Below are 23,905 nucleotides of genomic sequence, written 5' to 3'. Positions count from 1 at the left end.
TCTTTTGTTGGTAGTGTCTTGAGTTAGGTGACGAGTCTTTTCGCAAGCTGATCTCTACTTGGGCAGGGGTTGTGCATTGGACATGTTCCGCATGTAAGACCTGGACAAGTTACCAGGACCCATGACTTGTGAGTCCTGAGCGCTATGTTCGCTTGACTGTTGATAACATGTATCTACTCAAAGGACAAGGACTTCAATTGATCCTGAGCCTGTGCCTTGTGCCTTGATGTCTTGTGGTTTGGAGTACTGATTGACCATCGATCTGAGACAGGAACCTGAGACCGCCCAGACCTCTCGTCTTACTATCTTCTGCCGATCGTTTACCTGCCATGCATGATACGAGAAACACTCACTGAGACAGTTGCGTTTCAAGCTTTTTAGCGTTCGCACTGTCTTGACAGGTACTGGGGACGAGAGTACGACAATGAAACAAGATGATGGAAGGGTAGGTTCAAACAAGCTTTGCACCGCCACAAGTTGCTGATCTCGACAGTCTTGGCAGAAGAGCGTGTTGAGTGATTGGATACCAGATTCAGTTTGCTTATCTAGATGTAAGATGCGTTATCATCTTATCCGTGGTGGTGGTGTTGGGAGTGTAGTTAGATTGTTGATGTGACGCTGTATGTAAGATGCGGTCATGTGATCTTGGCAGCAAGGGCATTCTGAAGTTGATGAAACATGATTCTACAACTCCAGCTATATATTGACTATGTTATGAATGTGTTTCTATCAATAAATAACGTTGTGCTGTCGTGAGCTACGCTCTGCGGAAGTTGACAAGATGGCCGCGGTTGCATGTCCATACCTAATATAGATAGGATAAGTTGACCAATGCAGTCGACTCTATCAAGTTTTGCCTTTACATAGGTATACATATATTATCTGAGGTATGCGAAGCACAGAATCTAGTTATATTATCCACAGCTGTCGGGCATTTGCTGATTATGACATCCAAACTCTGCTTTTGTCTAACAGGTTGGAACTATTATAGCTATCACCCTGTCTATCCGCTCGATAGAGACCTGGCTGTATCACAAATCTCACAAGGTTCCTTGACACTGGTGGGCTTCCCACAGCCAACATCATGGAAAATTGGTCAAACTTGACATTCAAATGTCCACTGATCGGCCATTTGATGAAATAGGCAGTCGTTTGACCAGATAAAAAGAGATCCATCTCGATAGCTTTGCTGACCAAAGTTTGGAGGTCTCGATGATAGTGGTTAGACCTCGGCATCCGTGGGCGGCATGGAGCAAGGAGATCATCGATGTCCATGACCACATGCTCAACTTCTTGACCTCGTTGTTCAGAAGTTTGTAAGATAGAGATCATATTCGTTGTCAGGGTTTTCCACTGATAGTTTAGAGGGAGAAAACCTTCGACAACGTTGTCAACCTCTAGTTTGATGGCTGTCGTTGTAAGTAATGAGTTTACTGCCAAGGGGAAATAACTTTGAGAAGTTGCTTACCGAGTCTACGCAAATCTCCCTTGTAGCGACCAGCCCAGCACATAGCTCCTTCAGAAGCGACACCACCAAAGGTGAACTTTCTGAGCGCATGCCACACGGTAGCCTTTATCAGTGCAAGACCTGATTCAAGGTTTGTCACGATGTCTTGAGGTCTCTCAGCGACTTCACGAAGATGATCTTGTTGGATCTTTGCCCAGGACGCGATTCTCTTGTAGTTAACATCACGGAAATGATTGTCGACAAAGTTGTTGACGCTATAGACCAGAGTATGCCAGTCTTTGATGAGTTCGCTCTCAGGCCTGTTCAGGGGCAGCTGGACCTTTGGATGGTATGTTTTAGTGGCAGCCTCGCTGCATTGGCGCTTTAAAATTTCGTTGTCGTCTTGCAATTGACGGACCTCATTGCATTTGTCTATCAACTGACGTTTCAGATCGTCGTACTGTTTCTTAAAGTTTGTTATGGTGCCATCCGGATCAGTGAGTCGCCTTTGTAATAGAGTCTGTTGTTCGGAAATGCTAGCAATAGCAGTAAAGGGCATAAGCTGAAAATCCCGAATAGTGTGGTCGCGGGACTCTTCATCATGCTTCCCTGATTGATGGAGAGCTGGCGTAGATTGTCTTGTCTTGATTATGTGCTGCTGCATCGTACGCGATGGAGTTTCTGAGTCATCGTTAACTGAACGATAGTCGAGTTGTACTTCTTGATTACTATTTGCTTTTGCATATTGGGCAATGCTAAAGCTGCGCCTAGGTAAATAGGTGGAAGAGTTGACACTGCTGGGTACTTCCTTCCTGTCGACCAATTTGCTCGACTGGAATATCTTTTTCAACTTCGACATGCGCTCACTAAAGGATGCTCCTGAGTTCGGTTTCGTTTGTGTTTCTGGCATCATGTTGATCCGCCTCTGTCTACTTGTCGAGCGACCGCGACTTCTTGTTTGCATAGAATTGCTCCGCTGAGGTCCGTCAACGTATAAAGCTGAATGGCGACTGACAGACCGCCGAGATGCTGCCATGCTCGCTTGGAATACTTCCTTAGGTCTTTAACTTATCTCATTGAGCCGCTGTATAGTTCATTATTGGCTTAGAAATGGACCAGTAGTTAAGACCTTGAAGGTTATTCTTTGGCAGGATCAAAGAACACAAGCCCGGCTGCTGGAAGACACTGGGCTGTCGATTGCTGGTCAAGGGTCAAATCGAAAATGAACGAATGTGTTGGAACTGTGAGAATCTTAGCCTTAATCCATTCGCCCTGTTGCAATTATAACACCATGCACATGCGAAATTACTTGTCCCACCTTTCAGAAAAGCTCGCAGTGCTGGCAGCCTTGATCGACAACTACAGGATCATTGCGGCTGAGTTTCAACCCCCCATGAGAACTAACTTGCCAGGCTTGGGCTCGGCTATGCTAAGAACCGGGCGGCTTTGACTCAAAAACGAATACATTTACATAGTACATACTTTATGCCAAGGAACCCCTCTTATTTCGTCAGGGTAGATATCAAAGATAGCCTACAACATGATGGTACTCCTAGCCATCTGGCGTTCAGGAGCACTAGAAGACTTCGATTTCTAACTCGCCAATAAAGGTGAACGAATATTTGTTTTTTATAATCTCTTAAGCTTTTATTTAGGCCTTTTTAATTTCCTTAAGGTTTTTAATAAAGATTAATCTATTTATATAGATTAATTTATTAATAATTCTTTATATTTAAAGTTCTTTTAAAATTAAATTTCTTAATTAAAATATAATTTATATAATATAATATAAATTATAATTTATAAAAAAAGCTTTAATTATATTAAATAAATAATAATAATTTTTTCTTTTTATAATTTTAATTAATTATTAAAAATATTTATTAAAATAAAAATTAATTAATTTTAGCTTTTTATTATAAATAGCTAATTATTTTTATAAATTTTATATAATATAATATTAATTATTAATATTAAAATTAATAAGAATAATTATTTAAATAAAATATATTTTAATATTATTAAAGAAATTATTAAATATTATAAAAATATAAAATAATTATATATAAAAATTATTAATTTTTATATAATAAAAAAAAACTAATTTTATAAAAATTAAATTAATAGTTTTTATTTATAAATTAAATATTATAATTATATTTAATAAAAAAAATAAAAATAAAAATAAAATAATTATAAAGATTTAAAAAAAAGTGTCACGGGCTGAGTCCGGCGGTACGGGTGGACAGGGAACGCTTCGGGCGTAATAGGTTCTATTGCTACGGATAGGCACTGCAGGCAGGTCAGGCTCTATTAACAAGACGTAGCTCAAGGAGCTACGTTCAGGATCTGACTGGCGGTCTAACTAAGGTTACGGCGATAACGCTATCGCCACGTGATCTGATCCACTTGTGGCTCTAGGGTAGGTTGGTCTGACTTCGAGCTGTGACAGTGCCCCCTCTTTAGCATCGAGCTCTGCCGAGACGGGCTACTGTGGTCCGGGCTTGTCAGGGTATCTCCTGTGGAAGTTCGCCACGATCTCTGCAGCATTCTCCACGTAAGCAGCAGGGACTTCTGTTGGGTCTGCATATCCGGCCCATTTCACAGTATACTTCAGCCTGGGGCGGCCTCCTCGGCCTCGTCTGTCCCATCGGGAATCCACAATGTCTTCAACCTCCCACTCTTCCACTCCTTCGGCTTCTACTGGCGGTGGCGGGTCTACGTTCTGACCGGGCAGCGGATTGGTGGCAGCTGGCTTTAGCAGGCTCGTGTGAAACACGGGGTGTATCTTCATGCTGGCGGGCAGTTCCAGTCGATAGGCGTACGGGGAGATGACCTTGCCGATCTTCAACGGGCCGATGTTCTTCCAGTCTAGTTTCTTCTGTGGCCTAAGGGTCTTGATATTCCTGGCGTCTAGCCACACTGGAGTCCCCTACTTGGTATCGTCGGGCAGGTCGTCTGTGTCGGTTCGCTTGGGCTTCGTAACGGGCTTGTGCGGCAATGCTTTCTGATCTCAGGTGCTCTAGGATGTCGTTCATCGTCTTTGCGAACTGTTCTGCGTCTCTAGTGGCTGGGGTTCCTCTGACTGTAATCGTGGGTTCAAAGCCCATTCGCGGGTGGAATCCATAGTTTGCAAAGAACGGAGATACGCCGGTGGTTTCGGATTTCAGGGAGTTCGCTGCGAACTCGGCCAGGGGGAGCCATCGGTTCCAGTCGTCCTGTAGGTATGACACGTAGGCTCGCAGGTACTGTTCCAACACAGCGTTCAGGCGTTCAGTCTGTCCGTCGGTCTCAGGGTGGTAAGCGGTGGATAGTAGCGAGCTGATCGACAGTTGTTTGGTGAGCTTCTGCCAGAACTCCGCTACGAACTGGGGTCCCCGGTCCGATACTATAGTCTGTGGGAGCCCATGTAGCTTCCACACTTCCTTCAGGTAGTAATGGGCTGCGTCTTCGGCATCGCAGGTTCCTTTGCATGCGATGATATGTCTCATCTTGGTCAGGCGGCAGGCTATAATCAGGATGGCGTCATTTCCTTCGCTGGGCGGCAGATGTGTGATAAAAATCCATTGACACATGTTGCCAGGCTCGTTCGGGGATAGGCAAGGGTTTCAGCACACCTTGCTTCGCTTCTCGGGCTGGGTTGGCTCTTCGACACGTATGGCAGTTCTTAACCCATTGTTCGATGTAGGCCAACATTCCGGGCCAGTAGTAATCCCGGGAAAGCAGGTCATAAGTGCGGGCACGACCTGGGTGTCCTGCTATAGGGTGTTCGTGGCAGGCTTTCAGCAGGGCGGTCTTGAGGGCGTCGTGGCTCGGGATATAGATGCGGTCCCGGTACAACAGTCGTTCCTGGACGATCTTGCACTCTGCAAGCGTAATCTTCGGGTGTCGCGGTGCGTCGGTCCTGAGGGCTTGTAGTATCGACTGCAGGTCTTCATCGGTCTGGTATCCTTCGTTCAGCAAGCGGTCGATCTCTTCTGGTAGCTCTATTGAGAGTGACGGCTCCTCGGGTGTTGGTGCGGGTTGGTTCTGTTGTAGTGGGTGGCGGATGCGGGCTCTCTGGACTCGTAGCGGCGGAAGTTGCCAGTTCTCTTTCTTTAGGACCACCTGGCTTTGGTGCGCTAAGCGCTCATCCCCCTCTTTAGGGAGGTCTTCTGACCTCCTGGTCAGGGCATCGGGTTTAACTCCCTGTTTCCCAGGTCGATATGTGATCTGGAAATTAAATCGGGACAGGAACTCAGACCAGCGGGCTTGTCGTCGGTTAAGTAACTTCGTCGTCGTAAAGTACTCCAGGTTCTTGTGATCCGTGATCACTTTTATCGGTGAGGGTGCCCCTCCAGTTCGGGTCTCCATTCTTCGAAGCAGCGAATAATGGCCATGAGTTCCTTATCGTAGATCTCGTAGTTGCATTCCGTGGACGTATGCTTCTTGGAGAAGAAGGCTACCGGGTGCAGCCTTCCGTCATCGTCGTATTGCGACAGCACACCGGCGGATACATAGTCAGAGGCGTCTGTCTCCAGGATTACGTCCTTCGTCCAATCGAAGGGGCGTAAGATCGGTGCTGATGTGAAGGCTCCCTTCAAGTCTCGGAAAGCCTTTTCGCAGGTTTCGTCCCAGACGAACGGTACGTCTTTCTTTGTCAGGTGGTTCAACGGGGCTGTAAGCTTAGAGAAGTCACGGATGAACCTCCTGTAGAAGTTCGCAAATCCTGTGAAAGCTTGTACATCTGTCAGGCAGGTCGGGGTTTGCCAGTTCTTAACAGTTTCGATCTTTGCAGGGTCCATTCGGATGCCGTCTCGTCCCACGATAAGGCCTAGGAACTTGGTTTCCGTAACCATGAATTCGCATTTGGCTGGGTTTGCGAATAACCCGGCAGCTCTCAGTTTTTCAAGCACCATCTTTAATTGCTCGACATGTTCTTCTCGGGTCCGGCTATAGATCAGGATATCGTCCAGGTACGCAGTGCAGAATATATCCAGGTATTCCCTCAGCGCATCATTAATGTACCGCTGGAAGGTCGCGGGGGCTCCTGTTAGGCCGAAGGGCATAACCAGTGACTCATATAATCCGAATCGGGTGCGGAATGCTGTCAGGTACTCCTGGCCTTCCTTGATACGCAGATTATTGAAGGCCGATACGATGTCAATACGGGAGAAGTATTTCATACCAGACAGGTTATTCAGGGATTCTTTGATCAGGGGGGAGCGGGTAGCGGTCCTTAACCGTAATATTATTCAGGGCTCGGTAGTCCACGCAGAAGCGTAGACCACCGCCGGGTTTCTTGACGAATAGTACCGGGGAGGCTACAGGCGACGAGCTTGGGCGGATGAATCCTTTACGCAGATTCTCGTCTAGCCACTCTCGTAGGGCTGTCAGTTCGTTCCGGGACATTCCATACAAGGGTCCAAACGGCAGTTTTCCTCCTGGGGTTAGCTCGATGTGGTGGTCTCCAGATCGGTGCGGTGGTAGCTTCTCTGCCTCCTTAGGCGAGAAAACGTCCTGGAACTCTCGAAGTTCTTCCGGCAGCACGAATGCCTCTGGCTCAGGCTTAAGCAGGTAGTCCAGTTGCTTCAGGGTGACGGTGAAGAGGCGGTAACGGTCCTTCTGGCTGTATATTCGGGCGGTTCGCAGGGAAACCGGGAGGATATCCTTTCCCTCCAAGGCTGGTGGGATACTCCCTTTCATCTGGCGCATGAACTTCTTCGGGACGGTCTGTAAAGCCTTAATCCTTGTAGGCTTGGTTGGGGTGTTGCAGAATTTCTGGCAGTACGGGCTGTTAAATGTGAACGTGTGGGCCGCGAAGCCCACCTGCGGGTCGTGTTGCTTTAGCCAAGGCATTCCCAGGACAATAGGGTAGCTGGCTAGCTGGGTCACGTAGAAGATCATGCTCTTCTGCTCGTGATCGGCAATGCGGAGTCCGGCGCGGACGTAGTAGGCGACCTTCCCGCTCTCGGCAGGTCGCCCGTCGAACACTTCAATCTCGAAGGTTCTCTTCAGGGGTCTAAACTTCAGGTTCTGGGACTTAGCCCAGCTCTCGTCGATAAACCCTTTTCCTTCCGCTCCGCTATCGGTCATAGCGTAAGACGGAATTGGTTCTCTTCCGGCCACATTGAGGCTGGCAGGCAGTATCATCAGGTTCGAACGTTGGTTGTTCTCGTTCTCAATCGGGATTCCATGAACGGAGGCGGCGGACAGTTTAATCTTCGGTACAGTAGGTGCGGGGAGGGGAGCCTGGCGCCGACTTAAGACAGGCTCACCCCGTTTTCCTGGCGTCCTCGGGAGTGTCTAGATCGGCGGGAACTGGCGCGGCTGGATGTAGGCGAGTGTGGAGACGGGGGCTGGCTGGTGCGGTTGGGGCTATAAGCGAAGGTGGCTTGACGGAGCCTGGTTGGACGTGTGTCAGGTTCGGGACAGTCGCGGAGGTAGTGGTTGGCTGAACCGCAACGGAAGCACTGGTTGTTCTCCCGTCGTTGGTTAGGGCGGTTATAGCGGCGCTGATTGCTGAGGTCCATAGGTTCTCCGGCTGGTTGGCGGTTTTCGGGGGGGCTTCTCCCTCTACGAGGCGATGGGGACTTCTTTCGGAGTGTCTGGGGGTACTCCTTCAGCGGCATATTCGTCTTTCGTGACGCAGGCTGTGGCTCCGCTGCGAAGCGGCGTCGTCGGTTTTCCAATTCTTGTAGGAAGGTGGCTAGGTCGTGATATTTATAGCTAGGCGGTGGGTTGTGTATAAGCATTCCGCGTAGTTCTCGGGAGACAGCTTGTTCCAACAGGGTAGGGAGGGCCTCTTCTGACATTTCTCCTTCCAGCGCGAGGCGTTGGAACTCGGCGAAGAAGGTGCTGAAATCCTTGTGAGTCTGGCGAAGGCGGAATAATTCGGCGCGGGCATTATTGATCCGGTTCGGGTCTCCAAAAGCGCGTTCTAGTAGATCGATAATATCCTGGTAGTCGGGGAGTTGGCATTCACCAGCTTTAATGTGCGGTAGGACTTGTGCATAGGCGCGTCCCTTAAGACGGCCAGTTACATAGGACATTCGGGCGAGGCGTGTCGGGAATCGGTCGTGGTTAGCTTTTAGTTTTGAGTGTATCTGGGAGACGAAACGGCGTAGGTCGCTCCGTTCGCCCTCAAACTTGTCAGGGTCGGGTAATCGTTCGGTAAGACTGGTTGATTCGGTAGATCGGGAAGAAGGCGGAGGAGTCGTTCCCATAGGAGTCGCTACACGAAGCTCAGCGGGAGCGCTAGTCTCGGGGGGTTCACGGATAGTAGGTACGGTAGGTCGGGTGGCGTCGAGGGCACGCCGTTCGGCCAGGCGGGCTTCAAAGAGGGCGTCATCTTTCTCTTTCAAGGTTCTCTTGGTCTGTTGCTCAACATATTCGAGTTGGATTTGTACAGCGTCGCGCTCTTTAGCGATCCGCTGGAGGGTATGCTCTCGATCCTGGATTTTCTCTTGGTCGGCTTGGAGCTGGTCCTCGAGGTGAGAGATACGGTTCTGGGCTTCCTCGGCGTAGGTGTAGACACTTTTGAAGTACTCGAACCAGTCGTCGAGATGCTCGGGGGCGTGGGCTCGGAAGGAGTCTGCGCCATCTGGCAGGAACGGAGGAAGCGGTCTAGCGGTCATTGCGTTCGGCGTCCAAACGGTAGGAGCTACGTAGTGTCACGGGCTGAGTCCGGCGGTACGGGTGGACAGGGAACGCTTCGGGCGTAATAGGTTCTATTGCTACGGATAGGCACTGCAGGCAGGTCAGGCTCTATTAACAAGACGTAGCTCAAGGAGCTACGTTCAGGATCTGACTGGCGGTCTAACTAAGGTTACGGCGATAACGCTATCGCCACGTGATCTGATCCACTTGTGGCTCTAGGGTAGGTTGGTCTGACTTCGAGCTGTGACAAAAAGCTTATAAAAAAATTAAAAATTAAGCTTTTTAAAATATAGAATATATTCTTAAAGATATTTAATATATTAATTATATATAATAACTAGTTTAATTAATTAAAAAAGTATATAATAATAATAATTAAAGTCTTAAAGATATAGCTATTAAAAAAAGTTAAATAATAAAGTCTAAAGCTAAAGGCTTAGTATAAATAATCTAGTTAATTAACCTTTAAATTCTACTCCTATCTTCATAAGAGATTCGTAATGTTATCAACTGGGGAAGGTGAACGAATATATGGGCTGGTTAATTGTGGACTGAGAGTCAGTTCTGCCCGGAATCCTACTAGTTCCGATCATACGTTATGCTCATCCATCAGGCTGTGTTGAGTGCCAGTGAATGTAAGCATGGTACACTCGGTCAGTCGCCAGTAAGCCGCCACTCAATATTTACAACTTTTCATGCATGGTATTGATCAGCTGAACACACCTTTATGGAAATGGTGGGATGAGTCAAAACGCATGAGACTTACTAAGAAGTCCACAGGCTCACTGCAAATTTCGGCGATGTAACAGTTGTTCAATGTGAATAAGGATAGAACGAGTGAAAAGAGGAGAAATAAATCAAGAATTATCAATATTCACCGGCGTCTTGTCTTTCTACAAAATTAAATCCCTAGACTGAGCTTGACTGCAATGTATGTCACGTTCAATACCAAGCCAAGAACCATTGCAGCAGTCTGACCAGATTCCCTCATAGCCTGCTTCATGCGAAGTCGCATTGGGGCACCGGGCTGTATTCGCAGCCGATTGACCGAATCACTCATGGTTTGCAGTAGCTTTTCAGTTTGATCAATCTCACTCTTCAGCCGACGCATCTCTGCCTTGTCCAGTGGTTGCAACCCTTGTATTCGCCCCAACTCATCGTGAAGGTTGCTCAACTTGAGTTGATACGCCTGATGGTCCTTTTGGAGCTGTCGGACGAGGCTGATCCCAGTGGCAGTCTCAATGATTGATCGGTCCTGATCGACAATTTCCTTCTGAATGTCAAGAACGACACTTTCCTGGTCTGCGAGCTGATAGACTAGGTTGTAGGCTGACTCGGCTGTGCCATCGAACTGCGCGACGAACGCGCTTTTGTTTATCATCGGGCTCCAGAAGTTATTGAGAAGTTCCTGCTCACGATGTACAGCACGTTTTCGGTCTTCAGGGCGAAGAGTATTCCACATGGTTGTGACTAGAATAACGTTCTTGAGTGCATCATCTCCAACGATATTCTGGAGAAGTTGGAGGTAATCCTGAGATGTTCTGGTCATTCGGTTCTCTGTAATCTTGTGAAGATACAGAATACCTCGGAGGGGTAAGCCCGAAAGATGCTGAGCCGCCAGATAATTAGTGATCTCTGCGAGGATATCCGCTTGAGATCGCTCTGTATCGTCAAAGCCTGGCGTATCAACCACCGTGATACTTCGCTTCTCGTCTTCGTCATCGAGAATTATCTCAACTGCTTGACACTCGCGAGTTTCTGTGACAGATTAGCCGAGAGTGTAAAAACGGGGAGACAGACAATAATATTTACCAGAAAATAGGGAATGGCCCTCTATGACTGACTGACTTTTTAACTGGTTCAGAAAGTAGCTTTTTCCAGCACCAGTAACACCCATGACCAGGATCACGCCGTCGCTCTGGTCATCCATATCGAGAACTTCTCTTTTTTGTGTCATATTGTAACAGATTTCGATTAGAAAAAGATTCTACTCAACCTGTAACATGAACTATTTAAATATTATGGGTTAGTAGCTTTCAACGTGGCTTAAAAATGAGATGCAAATAATGTCACCACAGCCCTCCATGACTTATATCGGCCCCCAGACCACGACATGGGCTAGAGCAGGCTGTACGCACAATACCACACCCATTTCAAGCCCCAAATTTCAGCCCTAATTTTGGTGCCTAAAGGACGATGGTACAAAAGGCTGTGTAGTAAGGCATAGTTATCAGCTTGTTCATGGCTGCAATTATCTCAGCCTGATTACAAAGGGGACACTCTTATCGTAGAGAGACCTCCTCAAGGTTCTCAAATGATCCGTATTCTCCATTTCAAATTCTAACCAACTTTAATTCTCTGGAACCCATTGTGCCTGGGATTGGGTATAGCTTGAGGCCTGTTAATAAGCCAGCACAATGTCTCGTTATAGTGCGCGCATGCCTTCCGCTTTTGATCCCGACAAGTACTTTGACAAATTTATCGCAGTGGGCATTGACTTTGGGACAACGTCAGTAACCATAGAATCTTCAAAATGTTTTCCAAAGAACTGACAGTCTCGACCTGACAGATACACAGGTGTTTCCTGGGCCCGGTCAACTGACCCCAAAGACATAAATCCTATCACAGGCTGGCCCTCCGAGGATCACCGCAACAGGAACGAGATACAAGTGCCTACTCTGTATGATGTCAAGTCAGAGAAATGGGGTTATCAAATCACACCTGACATGAACCCCATGAAGTGGTTTAAACTTTTACTATTGAACAAAGAGGATATAACCAAGGAAGCAGGGGGCGATTCTGTACAGCTTCGACAGACCATTGATATCTTGGAAACATGTGGTGATAACATCACTCCGGTTCAAGCAGTTGGTCTCTACCTCAAGAAGGTTTGGAATCACACCTATGCCTCCCTCAGCTCAATGATAGACATCGACAATCTGCCTCTCCGTGTTGCCATCACAGTTCCTGCCATATGGCCTGATTATGCCAAGAATTCAATGAGGGAGGCTGCCAAGATTGCTGGTATCACAAAGCACAGAGCAATCGGAGAAACTACGTTGATGACAGTTGAGGAGCCAGAAGCAGCAGCTCTGGCTAGTTTGTTCCAACGCAACTCCTTCCTTGACATCAAAGTAAGTCTGATGTCGCTTCATATGAGGAGTAGGTGATAGTAACGTCATAACAGAAAGACGAATCTTTTGTGGTCTGCGACGCCGGTGGCGGTACGATAGTAAGACGATGACCAAATAGCTTCTCATCACTATAAGCTAATTCTTTAATTAGGACGTCATCAGCTATACTGTAGTATCAGTGCACCCATTCAAACTTGAAGAATGTATCCCTGGCAGAGGTAATAGAAAGTTTTTCATCATAGTATTACTCTTCTCCTGACTAGATATATAGGCAAACTGGATGGGGCCTTCCTTATCGATCAAGCCTTTTTCTCATACCTGCGCGGCAAGGCCAAACTGAGGATAAAATCGCTCAAGGATTATGACTACAACCAATTCATCTCAAGAGAATGGGAGCTGGGCGCCAAGAGAAGTTTCAGCAGTGCCGACGAGCCTGATTTTTACCATCTACATCCACCGAGTGATGCCTATGGAACCATGGCTCGGCTACGGAAAAAGGAGACCCTTGCAATTAGCAAGTAAGCGACCCTACGTCTCATGGTAAAGCCAAGCTAAACAAAACCCGATAGACTGGACATGACAGGGTTCTTTGCCAGATCACTTACAGGTATCAAGTATCTAGTGGGTGACCAATACAAGGAAGTCCAGCTGGAAACAGGAAAAGAACCCAAGGTGAGTTTATTCATTCGGAAACACAAAGAGAACACCAAACATACTAAGTATCTCGAAAACATAGAGAATCCTTCTTGTAGGAGGTCTTGGGAGTTCTGAGTACATTTATAACGTGCTAAACGAGAGTTTTAACAACAAGATCCTGCGACCTAGTGAGGGGTAAGAAAGGTCTCTCTATCAAACGAATTGTAGCTATACTGACTATCGTCTCAAAGATGGTCGGCCGTCGCCCGAGGGGCAGTTTTGAGGCTGCTCCAAGAAAACATTGCCTCGCAAAGGGTTAGATCACCACTGCACACAAAGCTTCTGAATGTACTACCCGACGTTGTATCCCGTCGCTCGAGATATAACTATGGCATCTTGAGTGATAGACCTATCGCAGGACTTGATCTGGATCCCCAAGACGTCGTGCACACAAATCCAGAAGGTGTAAGAGTGACTTCCCGTATGCGTTGGTATTTGCGCAAGGTAAAGCTAGCTTCTTTCCAGTCCAATAAAGACTTGCTGTTAACAGAGATTAGGGGGAAAAAGTCGACAAAGAGTCCCGAATTCTAGTGTCATATCATAAGTACCGCCGAGAGTGGGAGTACCTGCCACCGAAATGCACCTTTGAGATCATGTATTGTGGAGATAGCGTTGCCCCTAAGAGAAAGACGTCTAGTGTACTCCCCTTATGTCGTATCGAGTGCGCATGGGATAAGCCTTTGGAGGAGTGGAAGATAGTAGGGGATCCGTCCGAAGGGTGGAGAAAGCACGATGATCTTGAAGTGGCAATGGGATTGCGAGGTGAACCTAAGTGGATGATTCGAGTTGGATCGAAGAGACAGGAGCATCGTTTCGATATAGAGTATATCGGCAGTGAGCTGGCATTAAAAAGATAGTGCTATAAGAGTATCTTCTTCCAATCCACAACTTGCTGCCAGGCCTTTTTTACTGTTAATCACTCGCTTTCTGGATAATATCTATGGCTAAATATGGTACTAAGACCTCTTCTTTTAAGCTTCCTTCTACCGAAAACACAAGTGCCATTGGTATACATCCAACACGCATGGGGGACAATGCCATCATATTGAACCTCAGTAGCTACTTTTGTAAATTCGAGGGGTTAGTCTTCAACCATCTGGCTCTAGTACTATTGTCGGAATCTGTGTTCAATACGGAGGTAGTTTCAATCACGATGAGTCGTAATCTTACCCCACAGTAAGCGGGCTTCATTTCATGGCACTAACATTGGGGACACTTATGCTTGTTCCAGACCGCTGTCCCATGTGTGGAATGCAGTTGCAAATATTGAGGTATAAGAAGCCATCAGTCTTCTCTCTCTCGGAACATCATAGTTCATGATCATCTTCAACTGTGCATAATGTCACCAACAAAAGATTCCCTTCACGAGCACCTTTGCGATCTCTATCGTGAATATCGCCAGACAAAAGACATTGCTTCTAAAGCTGTTTTCTTTTCCCCGCAGTGCCACCAGATATGCCGTACGAACCCATCCTATGCGGCGAAAGACAGTGAAACTATCGTCAAGTATCTGCTCGAGGCTGGTCCCGTCATTGAAGATATTTATCGGAATGCGGGGTGGCTCCAAGATCAAAGCCGCACCGAGGCCGGTCTGCCGAGAAGCTTCTACTCGATGCGACCTCTCAACAGCAACGAGATGACGGATTTTGGGACTATCAAGGAGTTAGCGTCTGCTGGGTTCGAATCAGTAGAGGAAGTAAGGAACAAGGCTATGAACGAGAAATGGGAGGGGTTGAGGGTTAATATGTGGACCGAAGATGGAACTGATAGGGGGATCTTGGTAAAGGTTCACTACTGGTGGCGCATGGAGCCTCTGGGGTCAGAAAACGGTACATGGAAGCAGATGTTCCATGATATCTTGTACCTGGGGCCGCGAAATGGCACGGAAACAGATGCAGGCGGCGAGGTCATTGAGGAAAAGTGATCAATCCAAGAAGACGGGATTACATTTGAATGGTATCATATTGTGACCTTACGTCTATCATCTTTTTCTAAAGTCTGAAACACTCAAGTCTTCCTTTTCATCTATTTAAACGATAACCTGGTGTGTAGCAGGCTTCTCAGCCTCATCGCCAAAGATGTTGACATTCCATCGAGGCTTGTCTGTAACACACATGTAGTCAGCACTGTATCTTTTACGAAATGAGAATTTATATCAACTTACTGGCGACGTAGGGGACGTTGTAACGGCGCTGCTGCTTGCCAACTTGCTCAACCTCCTTGATGTCCTCCTCTGAGAGGTCGATCTCCTGGAAGTTCTGAGCGATACGCTTGGGAGTGACGGACTTGGGGATAACACTGTGGCCACCAACTTGGGCCCAGGCAAGGCTGTAAAAGTGAATGTTAGCATGTATACCATTTTTGAGCGTGAGGATAATGATTGCTATGACGTACAGGACTTGTGTGGGTGTGACCTCGGTGCCCTTCTCCTTGGTGAGACGCTCAGAAACGGCCTTGACCTCGGGGTAGGTGAAGAGGAGAGGGGCGTTGACCATGTTGTTTCCAAAGGCCTACAAAGATAATTAGTATCAAGATGATTAGGAATCAATGGTGTGGGCATACAGAGTAGGCGGTAACGTGAATGTTCTTCTCCTTGCAGTAAGCGATGAGCTCAGGCTGGATGAGGAGAGGGTGACGCTCGATCTGGTTGGCAGCGGGAGTGACACCGGTACCCTTGATGAGGGCCTCGAGCTTTGCAATGTGTTAGCTCAAAAATATTGCGCATGCTGGAGTATTACTTACGTGCTCCTTGGTGTGGTTGGAAACACCGACGGCGCGAGCCTTGGACTTGGGCAATTCGGTCATGGCTGCAGATTAAATCGTCAGGGAGTTACAAATGCCATTTTAAGAGAAACTCACCCTTCCATGTGTCAACGATGGAGATGCTGTCATCAATCTCAACGTCGCCATCAGGCTCGTTTCCTCCGGTCAGAGGGAAGAGGTCCTGGCCGACGTGCTTCTGGCTGCCCTTGAAAGAGACGGGGAAGTGGACGAGGTAGAGCTGTGTGTGTTAATTTGTGCGGTGGTGAATCGATGACGAGTACTTACGTCAAGGTACTCGAGGCCGAGCTCCTGGAGGCAGTCGTCGAGAGCGGCCTCGACGACCTTGGGGTTGTGCTGAGAGTTCCAAAGCTTGGAGGTGATGAAGACATCCTCACGCTTCAGACCGGGGATCTCGGCGAAAGACTTCTTGAGAGCTTCGCCGATCTCGGGCTGGTTTCCGTAACTGAGATATTTAGCGTGGAGAATCATGGTAGAGCAAGGATAACGTACACCTTGGCGAGATCCTGGGTTGATATGTTAGCGATAAGAATTGGAGGGAAGACGATGTAAATAACTCACCAAGTGGCGGTATCCAACCTTGAGGGCCTCGTAGACACCTTGGCCGACCTCACCAGGAGAGGCTTGCCATGTGCCGTAACCCAGAAGACTTGGGGGGGGGATCACAGTTAGTTTGTTGTTGTAGATGATTCTGTTCTGTTGTTGATGGACTTACGGGATCTTGGCACCAGTGTTGAGAGTAAAGGTCTTTCCTTGGGACATGTTGATTCTGGTTTCTGATAGTGAAGAAGATGAGAAGAAAAAGATCAGATTCTTGAGCTCATGATGGCTCATGGAAGAGACATTTATAGCCCCCCCCAGAATTTCCAACTGTACCCCGCTATTGCAAGAGGGACCAGCCAAGTTTGGCACTAGTTGAGAGGATACCAAGGATGGAAGCTACCTAAATAGAGGGGAATTTACCCCAAGCGCTCCAATCTTTTTGCTTGATGAGCTGGGGAATCAATGACGTTACAGCCATGAGATTGGTGCGCAAAATCTGAAAGAAAATGATGACAAGAATTTGGAGTTTCACGTGTAGTTGTTGGATTGTAAGAGTGTGTCATATGTCATCTCATCTCATCTCATCTCATCCATCTATCTGCTGACATGATGCATCTTTATCAGATTGGCGATTGCTACCAGATCCCTCTCTTTTGGGGGTACCCGTACCCATACCCAGACGCTGTCACAGTACTGTAAGTACCCCAAAAATACCCCCACAGTCTGCCCTGTCGGCACTAGAGGTATTTTTTGTGAACAGTCCACGACCCCTCATCCATAACCAACACCTGAACCAGAAGTTGGAATCCTCACTTCTACGAGTTTACTTCTGCCTAATGACGAACAATTCACTCCTGCCAATGGGGGATACCAATGTATTCAAAGTGAACACGGTCATGGCAACAAAGTAGTCTCCCCAAGGTGTGAGGATTCTTCAACATATTTGCCTAATGTGACGTTCACGACGAATATAGCGTCAACTACCTTGGACAAGACCCCAATAGCCGCCGCAACACTGTAGTAGATACCGCACCTGTACCATAGCGACAGTGGTATCGACTTCATACATTCGACCATGCTGGCATAGAACCCATGTGTGATTTGACCAGGGTCCCCTCTGTGTATATCAGGAGCCGCTTGTACAGCCGCAACAGTAGCTGGAACCCATAACAGGAGCTTCACAGCTTTGGATACAGCATAGTGAACCATAATGATTCGGCCCACTGACCTAGCTTCCTTTGTTTCTAGGTCACCACTGAGGTTCTGGTTGCCTATAGACGATTGAAGGCTGTCATTGATAGCTACCTCCATGGTCTCTTCGATAAGACAAAACGACAAGATGGTAACGATAAATTGAAGCCACTGCATAAATGTGATGGAGCGAAGATATCTTATCGAAGCACTCAGTGACGAAAGGGTGCCGGACAGGATTGTATGAAGCCACAGCAGTTGGACCGGAGCAGAGACCATCATCGCGGCGCACTTGCTAAGACACACTGGTAAATATTTTGCAACAAAAGGCACGGCCAGCCTTCTCGAGAAAGACCATATGAACCATAGCACGATGCCTTTGGTTGGATAGACAACATTAAAGAGAGAAATACTAGTCTTTTGTGCCATTAAACCACTTGCCTGTGCATTCGAAGCTAGGAAATTAACAGAGCGGACATGGTGTGAGGCAGTACAGGCTGGGTAGAATGCGATATATGGGTAAGGGGCCTGGAAATGAGACTTAGTTAAAGACATCATCGGATATGGTAACGACTAACAATGAACAAAAGTGGCTCCAGCAGATAACCCAGGAACTGGTGAACCGTAGCCATTCAAGCGGTTCGTAATGTAGGTTTTCAGTATTGAAGTATTAGTTATGTTGTCAATCAGATTGAGATTAATTGTTTGAAGAACTTCCTGATTTGAGCACAAGGAGGGTGTTAAATAAGAAGAGAAGCTGTCGGGCCGAGGGTTGATGATGCTCGTGGCCTCAGCCCAGTTCCAATGCGCAGTAATATTCAGCGTGATTTGGAGGAATTTTTGAACCTTTTTAACCAACAGGCACGATTGAGGCTGATGAGCTTGATCGCCATTGGTTATTCTATACGCGCATGTCGATCCATCCGCACCGAACTTTAAGATGGAACTGACTGGTAGCGGATAGTCCTGTAGTTAGGCCCAGAGCAGACTAGCCTTTTTGACAACGCTGGTGCCTGTTTGATACTGGTTTCCAGTCTTCTTAACTCGGCTTTCTCGGCCCAGGTCAGTCAGGGCTTATCGCATCCACTACGCTCACAAATGGAACATTCTGTACGCGGGCAAAGACAAAGGGCGTTTGCCCCCAAGGCACGCACAGGATGTCTCACATGGTAAGTGATCCATGCTATCTGGAGTATCTGCTGACTTGAGGAATCAGTAAAAAAAGACATAAGAAATGCGGCGAGGAAAAGCCAACATGCCTGCGTTGCAAAGCAGGTGGCTACGTCTGCGATGGCTACGAGACTAAGAAAGCAGCGCCGTCTGTCAAGTCACGCACTGGGTCTCTCCCTCTGCTAGCTGCAAGACGTCCACTAGTGGCCAACATTCCTAGAAGACCCCTGATCCAAAGCAATGCGATGGAGGCCAATTACTACACATATTTCTTCTCCAACATTATCGGTCACCTCGAAATCTCTCCTTCGTTGAACAGGGAGTTTTGGAACAAGACACTTCTAGCGCCCAGTCAAAGCAGCGTCTGCATCAGGCATGCAGTCTTAGCACTTGGAGCGACCTATTATCACTACGCTTCTGGAACCGCACAACCCTCGACAGTATCTCTTGATCGTTTCATCTTGCGGCACTACAATGAATCCATATTCAAGCTTGCATATGATAAGGACTCAACGTCAGATACCTCTACGATACTGACGTGCTGTCTCCTTTTTATCATTCTCGAAAGTCTGCGTGGTGATTTTGAAGAGGCGATCCGACATCTCGAGTCTGGCATAAAGATTCTATCAAACCATACACCCAAGACTTACTTACCAAACGGCCAAGTTGAAGAACTTGCGAGCATCTTCCACGCAATCGGCTCTCAGGTCGCTATATTCTCCGAAGATCGCCTCTTCCCAGATGTGACGCATCTCCTAATGCCACCGAAAAGAAAGAAGAAGGGGATCCCCGGTGAATTCCGCGATCTTGACGAAGCTGAAGATGTCATGAACAAGTTTGATGACGTGATTAATGAGATTAGCTGGGACATGGACCAAGACTGGAAGAATGAAGACGCAGAGTGTGTTGTACGATGGGTAAAGTTGCGCCAGGAGGTGCGGGATTGGAACGCTCAGTTTGAAGTTCTCATAAACAAGCTTACAGAAAACGGCAAGAGGCAAGTTCAAGTTGAGAGAATACTCAATTTGAGAATTCAACACAAACTATGGGAAGTCCTGCTCGACGGCGAATGCAACGAAGACGAGGCGGACATGGACCCAAAAGAGTGTAACCTCCTCCTTGACCAAGTCGAGCGACTCTGGTGCAACCCCGCGATTCCGCGATTTGGTCTAAAGATTGATCTAACTGCTGCGTTGTATCAACTATACGTTTACTGCCCCGATGATCAAGTACGGCAGCGTATCATCACCTTGTTACGCTCACAGAAACGGAGAGAGATTATATGGGACAGTGGTGATCTTGCGGACTTCCTGGAAAAGGATATGTGGCAGAGAGCCATTGGGCTTCAGACGGAGCGATGGCCCGATATTGGACCTTCGAAATATGAAGGTGCTTTGTTGGTTCTTAGACCGAGGGCACAGTGATTAGTGCGTCATTTCGTATAATGGACTAGACCGGCAAGGGAATGAAGTTGAATCGACTGCATTGGGAATGTACCTAAGGAATAGCTAACCTAAGGATAGTTACTGATGTACTTTGTGCAAATCAAGCTATACGCTCCATCTAATCGGACTACTGCATCATGACCATGCACGATATCGCCACTATATCATGAGCCGAGCTGGTACAAGGCGATCAGCGCTAGACCCTGAATCAGCCAAACTTTACGCTGCAAGCTACACGATTCGTCGATTTATACGCACGGCCATTCCAATACCGGGCAGAAGCTACATATAAAAACAACCGCATTCCATCTAATCCTGTTGTTATTCTATATATCATGCTGTATTTACAATACTGAGCTTCAAGTTAATTCTACAATGCGGTTCGACTATCTTCTCTCCATCACTATGGCTGCACTCTCCTCGACTACGTATGCTGTACAACCTAAAGCCGTTGTCTATCGTGGTCCAGCGTCATCCCCAGGCTGTCCCGAGGCCATCGGTCACCTTCTAGAGTCCTCACCCTACCATTTCAAGGTCATTTACGCTGGCCCGAAAGAGAAAGTAGATGTCACGGACGAAACACTGCAGGGCGCCACCATATACGCTCACGGTGGCGGCCCAAACTGGGAAAAGTCGTACCAGCAAACGAAGAAGTATCAAAAGACAATCCAGAACTTTGTTGGCAGTGGGGGTCATTACATAGGCTTCTGTCTAGGCGCCTATCTTGCTGGGCCCGATGACGGATACGACTTACTGCCCAAAGGCGTGGAAACCGATCAAGAGATTGAGAGACGAAGAGCGCAAGTGAAAGATGAGGATGATACAGTCATTCAAGTCGATTGGACCTTTGGTTCTGGAAAAACTGAAAAGAAGCGTTGGATGTACTTCCAAGATGGTGTGGTCATCAAAGGTCTGAATGACAAGACACCTGGGCATGTCATCGGAAGATATTCTTCCAATGGTGACGTGGCTGCTTCGGTCACACCATACGGTAAAGGTTGGGTTGGACTTATTGGGCCTCACCCAGAAGCTGACAAGACCTGGTGTAAGTGTTCATCCAATCTTTCAGCTACAATGTGTCTTGCTAATCTTTCCACAGATGAGGATGCTGAGATTGAGAATCCGGAGGGCGTTAGATACGATATCGGGTATGATTTCATCCAGGAAACTCTGAATGGTGGTTCTGGAACGGTTAAAGGTACAGATGGTGGATGCAGCCCGAGTTAAATTGCCAAGAAACACAGGCGGCGCTTCCATTGGCAACTTTGGTGAATCTATTTAGCACTTCATGTATGAGCATTTAAACGGTCTCTCTCTTGTTTACGAAATTGAAACCGTATGATTTTTCTGAGAGCTCTCAAGTGTCACCAGAGCCTTCACTAGAGCGACTTCTAGCAACCCCCGATGATCTACGTTGCTTCACGCGCAGGTGTAGCTTTCCCAGTCATCGACCTCCCCTCCCTTCTTCAGCTTGGCAACCTGGGGCCATGTACAAAGCCTCCTTGTTCTGTTTTCTCCATTTTCCGGGCCCCAACTCTTGACACCCGCCACTGGTTCCGTTCCCTTTTCGACCCAATCAACCATTGCAGAGGTAAAGCCGTATTGTGCTGGTACGTATGGATATTTTGCGTTTATAGACCCGCAGTGTCCGCCTCCAGGTATCATGATAAGCTTAACAAAGTCGTTTTCTGCTACAGTCACTTCTTTACCAAGAGTGTCGCGTGTTATAGCCTCAACATGCTCCATCGACCACTGCGGGGAGATGTTGGGGTCTGCCCAGCCAGCATGAACGATCATCTTGCCACCTCTATTCCGGAAAGAAGTCAGGTTTGTTTCGATGGCATTGATAAGCGGGCCGGCTTCCCTATCCATGAAGTCCACGTCTGATCCCCAGTTGAACTCGTCAGCGTCGTAGGACATGTTCTTGTACACGAGATTCTGCAGCATAGGCACTGTGAAGGCATTTGAGAGGGCGCCTTGGACTTGTGGTAGACTCCAGCCTGCTTCAGATCCCAAAGCCAGGCCAGGAAAGAGGGATGTCCCGCGCGCGTCAGAGTGCACTGGACCATTATACAGTGACTGGACGGCTTCTGACTGGTCTTGTGTCAGACAAGTGTTGTTTTCCAGTCCATCCCTTTGGCAAAGTAAAGATGAAATGTTGAAATGGCAATCGAGTGGGTTCTGTATCACATTGTCTTTGACGCCGTCTAGAAGATCGCATTCCTCCACCACACTGGCCTGTATAAACATCAGGGTCTCCGGTGACAGAGTCGTCGCATTCTTCTGTATCGTTTTGATGAGTGTTCGAACAATGAATACAGACTTGGGCTTGGGTAACTTACCTTTGTGTGTTGGGCGTTCCACAAAAAGCTCAACAGCATATGTGTGAACCAGTTCGCAGGACATCCGGCTATGATTCCGTCAAACAGTCCCGGTCTTAGTTCAGCGAGCGAGAAACCTTGTGTTCCACCAGCCGAACAACCTCGAAAGTAAGAAAAGTTTACTTCTTTCCCATAGAATACCTCGATCAGCTGCTTTGACGCCGGTGTGAACAAACTGATAGCATCATGCATCCAGGCTTTGACTTGTGACTCGTCGTGTAAGAAAGGCTGGTAAATACCCGGAGCGCCCATTCCCGGCATATCTCCAGCCATGTTATCAGAGGCTAAATGACCAGCATCGCCACCAGCTACAGCGAATCCAAGATGATTGTTGAGTTCCACCATCATGTCTGCGTGGCTTATTTCACCACCTTGGCCGCCATTGCCGATAGCCATGAAACGTGACGAATAGTGCTTTGCATCGGGAAGCCAAAGTTCAAAGGCGAGGGAGTTGTTGTTTCCATATCGGACCGAGGCGCAAACTTGACAGAATGGGACTTCGTTGTTTGTCCCAGAGATATTGAGTGCACCGATGGCGTGGTAGGTAGTGCTGAGAATGGTTGCGTTGTGCTCGACAAGGCAGGCCGACTGTGCCAGAGATGCGCATTTGGGTTTGCTGCAGTATACTACTGCAACCAGTCGGGCTGCAGTTAATGTGGCAAGTTTGAAGCGTGACCAGAAACCCATGTTGAGGACTGTAAAGGAACGAGATTGTAGAAATACCTGTGGTCGCATACGACAGGGCGTTTATGCAGTGTTTTGTTCTTTGGGACAGTGAATCACTCCACAGATATTCTCATCACATACATAAAGTGGGAGAGGAAGGATTTTTATTGAACAAAACAATAGTTTGACAGCTGATGTATTTATGTAAACCATTGTCATCTTCTGTATTTATCCATTCATTATAGCCTCTTGGTCGTATCTTGGTCCCGTTTTGTGAGACAACACAGTTTCATAAACTTGCTCAATTCCAACCCGTACTGCTCATCTATTGGATACACGATCAATGTTTGCAATGTCTGAACGGCAGAATGACAATCAATCCTAAATCTTGCTCGGGATCAGATCGCCGACATGACAAATGATTGGTTCCTATTCATTGTTTCACAGTGTCATGTAAAACAATCCGGGATCTGTGTAACCTGATATATTGAATTCTCTGTATTTTTGAGCCTTCACTTCCAAAATGATTTCTTCTTTATCTTGGTGTATCAAAAAATAGAACAAACTCATGAATATTTCCCACACTTTAAAGATCTCTCTCAGCAATTATCATGCAGTGTTCATTCACCCAGAAGGAGTGTTGCTTGCGAGCCATCAAAGCGATACCTAAGCTCCTTAGTCAAATCTTACTCACACAGCTCAACTTGGAAAAGTGCTATAGAAGAGTCTCTATGGCTGCAAGTATTCAAGAATGGATATTAAGACATATTCACATATTTACCAGACGGCCTCCCACGTTGCCTTGTACCCTCT

At 47.3% G+C, this 23,905-nt stretch overlaps 8 protein-coding genes across 8 annotated transcripts; 3 read left to right on the top strand and 5 right to left on the bottom strand.

The window, feature by feature from the left end:
- Positions 1 to 942: 942 nt before the first annotated feature.
- On the bottom strand, positions 943 to 2,360 carry FPOAC1_005583 (uncharacterized protein; the record flags this gene model as incomplete). The annotated part of the gene is made up of 2 exons (XM_044850108.1): positions 943 to 1,409; positions 1,469 to 2,360. 2 exons carry the CDS (start codon positions 2,358 to 2,360, stop codon positions 943 to 945), a joined length of 1,359 nt encoding a protein of 452 aa, XP_044708818.1.
- Positions 2,361 to 9,986: 7,626 nt separating this feature from the next.
- On the bottom strand, positions 9,987 to 11,042 carry FPOAC1_005582 (uncharacterized protein; the record flags this gene model as incomplete). The annotated part of the gene is made up of 2 exons (XM_044850107.1): positions 9,987 to 10,843; positions 10,898 to 11,042. 2 exons carry the CDS (start codon positions 11,040 to 11,042, stop codon positions 9,987 to 9,989), a joined length of 1,002 nt encoding a protein of 333 aa, XP_044708817.1.
- Positions 11,043 to 11,502: 460 nt separating this feature from the next.
- FPOAC1_005581 (uncharacterized protein) lies at positions 11,503 to 14,839 on the top strand (the record flags this gene model as incomplete). The annotated part of the gene is made up of 9 exons (XM_044850106.1): positions 11,503 to 11,594; positions 11,655 to 12,219; positions 12,273 to 12,317; positions 12,371 to 12,437; positions 12,491 to 12,737; positions 12,789 to 12,891; positions 12,956 to 13,050; positions 13,107 to 13,320; positions 14,360 to 14,839. 9 exons carry the CDS (start codon positions 11,503 to 11,505, stop codon positions 14,837 to 14,839), a joined length of 1,908 nt encoding a protein of 635 aa, XP_044708816.1.
- Positions 14,840 to 14,944: 105 nt separating this feature from the next.
- Positions 14,945 to 16,458, bottom strand: GLD1_1 (mitochondrial glycerol dehydrogenase Gld1; the record flags this gene model as incomplete). The annotated part of the gene is made up of 10 exons (XM_044850105.1): positions 14,945 to 15,018; positions 15,080 to 15,243; positions 15,310 to 15,425; positions 15,478 to 15,606; positions 15,658 to 15,722; positions 15,775 to 15,916; positions 15,964 to 16,141; positions 16,189 to 16,202; positions 16,258 to 16,345; positions 16,412 to 16,458. 10 exons carry the CDS (start codon positions 16,456 to 16,458, stop codon positions 14,945 to 14,947), a joined length of 1,017 nt encoding a protein of 338 aa, XP_044708815.1.
- A 675-nt stretch (positions 16,459 to 17,133) lies between these two features.
- FPOAC1_005579 (uncharacterized protein) lies at positions 17,134 to 17,712 on the bottom strand (the record flags this gene model as incomplete). Its single annotated transcript, XM_044850104.1, has 1 exon — positions 17,134 to 17,712. The coding sequence occupies one exon, from the start codon at positions 17,710 to 17,712 to the stop codon at positions 17,134 to 17,136; it is 579 nt and encodes a 192-aa protein (XP_044708814.1).
- Positions 17,713 to 18,528: 816 nt separating this feature from the next.
- FPOAC1_005578 (uncharacterized protein) lies at positions 18,529 to 20,024 on the top strand (the record flags this gene model as incomplete). The annotated part of the gene is made up of 2 exons (XM_044850103.1): positions 18,529 to 18,599; positions 18,647 to 20,024. The coding sequence occupies 2 exons, from the start codon at positions 18,529 to 18,531 to the stop codon at positions 20,022 to 20,024; spliced, it is 1,449 nt and encodes a 482-aa protein (XP_044708813.1).
- Positions 20,025 to 20,420: 396 nt separating this feature from the next.
- On the top strand, positions 20,421 to 21,327 carry FPOAC1_005577 (uncharacterized protein; the record flags this gene model as incomplete). Its single annotated transcript, XM_044850102.1, has 3 exons — positions 20,421 to 21,090; positions 21,145 to 21,243; positions 21,290 to 21,327. 3 exons carry the CDS (start codon positions 20,421 to 20,423, stop codon positions 21,325 to 21,327), a joined length of 807 nt encoding a protein of 268 aa, XP_044708812.1.
- A 137-nt stretch (positions 21,328 to 21,464) lies between these two features.
- Positions 21,465 to 23,113, bottom strand: FPOAC1_005576 (uncharacterized protein; the record flags this gene model as incomplete). Its single annotated transcript, XM_044850101.1, has 2 exons — positions 21,465 to 22,328; positions 22,388 to 23,113. 2 exons carry the CDS (start codon positions 23,111 to 23,113, stop codon positions 21,465 to 21,467), a joined length of 1,590 nt encoding a protein of 529 aa, XP_044708811.1.
- Positions 23,114 to 23,905: the final 792 nt, after the last annotated feature.

This window comes from Fusarium poae, chromosome 2 (genome assembly GCF_019609905.1).
Source record: "Fusarium poae strain DAOMC 252244 chromosome 2, whole genome shotgun sequence".
In the NCBI taxonomy this organism is placed as follows: Eukaryota; Fungi; Ascomycota; class Sordariomycetes; order Hypocreales; family Nectriaceae; genus Fusarium; species Fusarium poae.
Note: the sequence above shows the minus strand (reverse complement) of the source record. Positions and strands in the feature narration are given on the sequence as shown.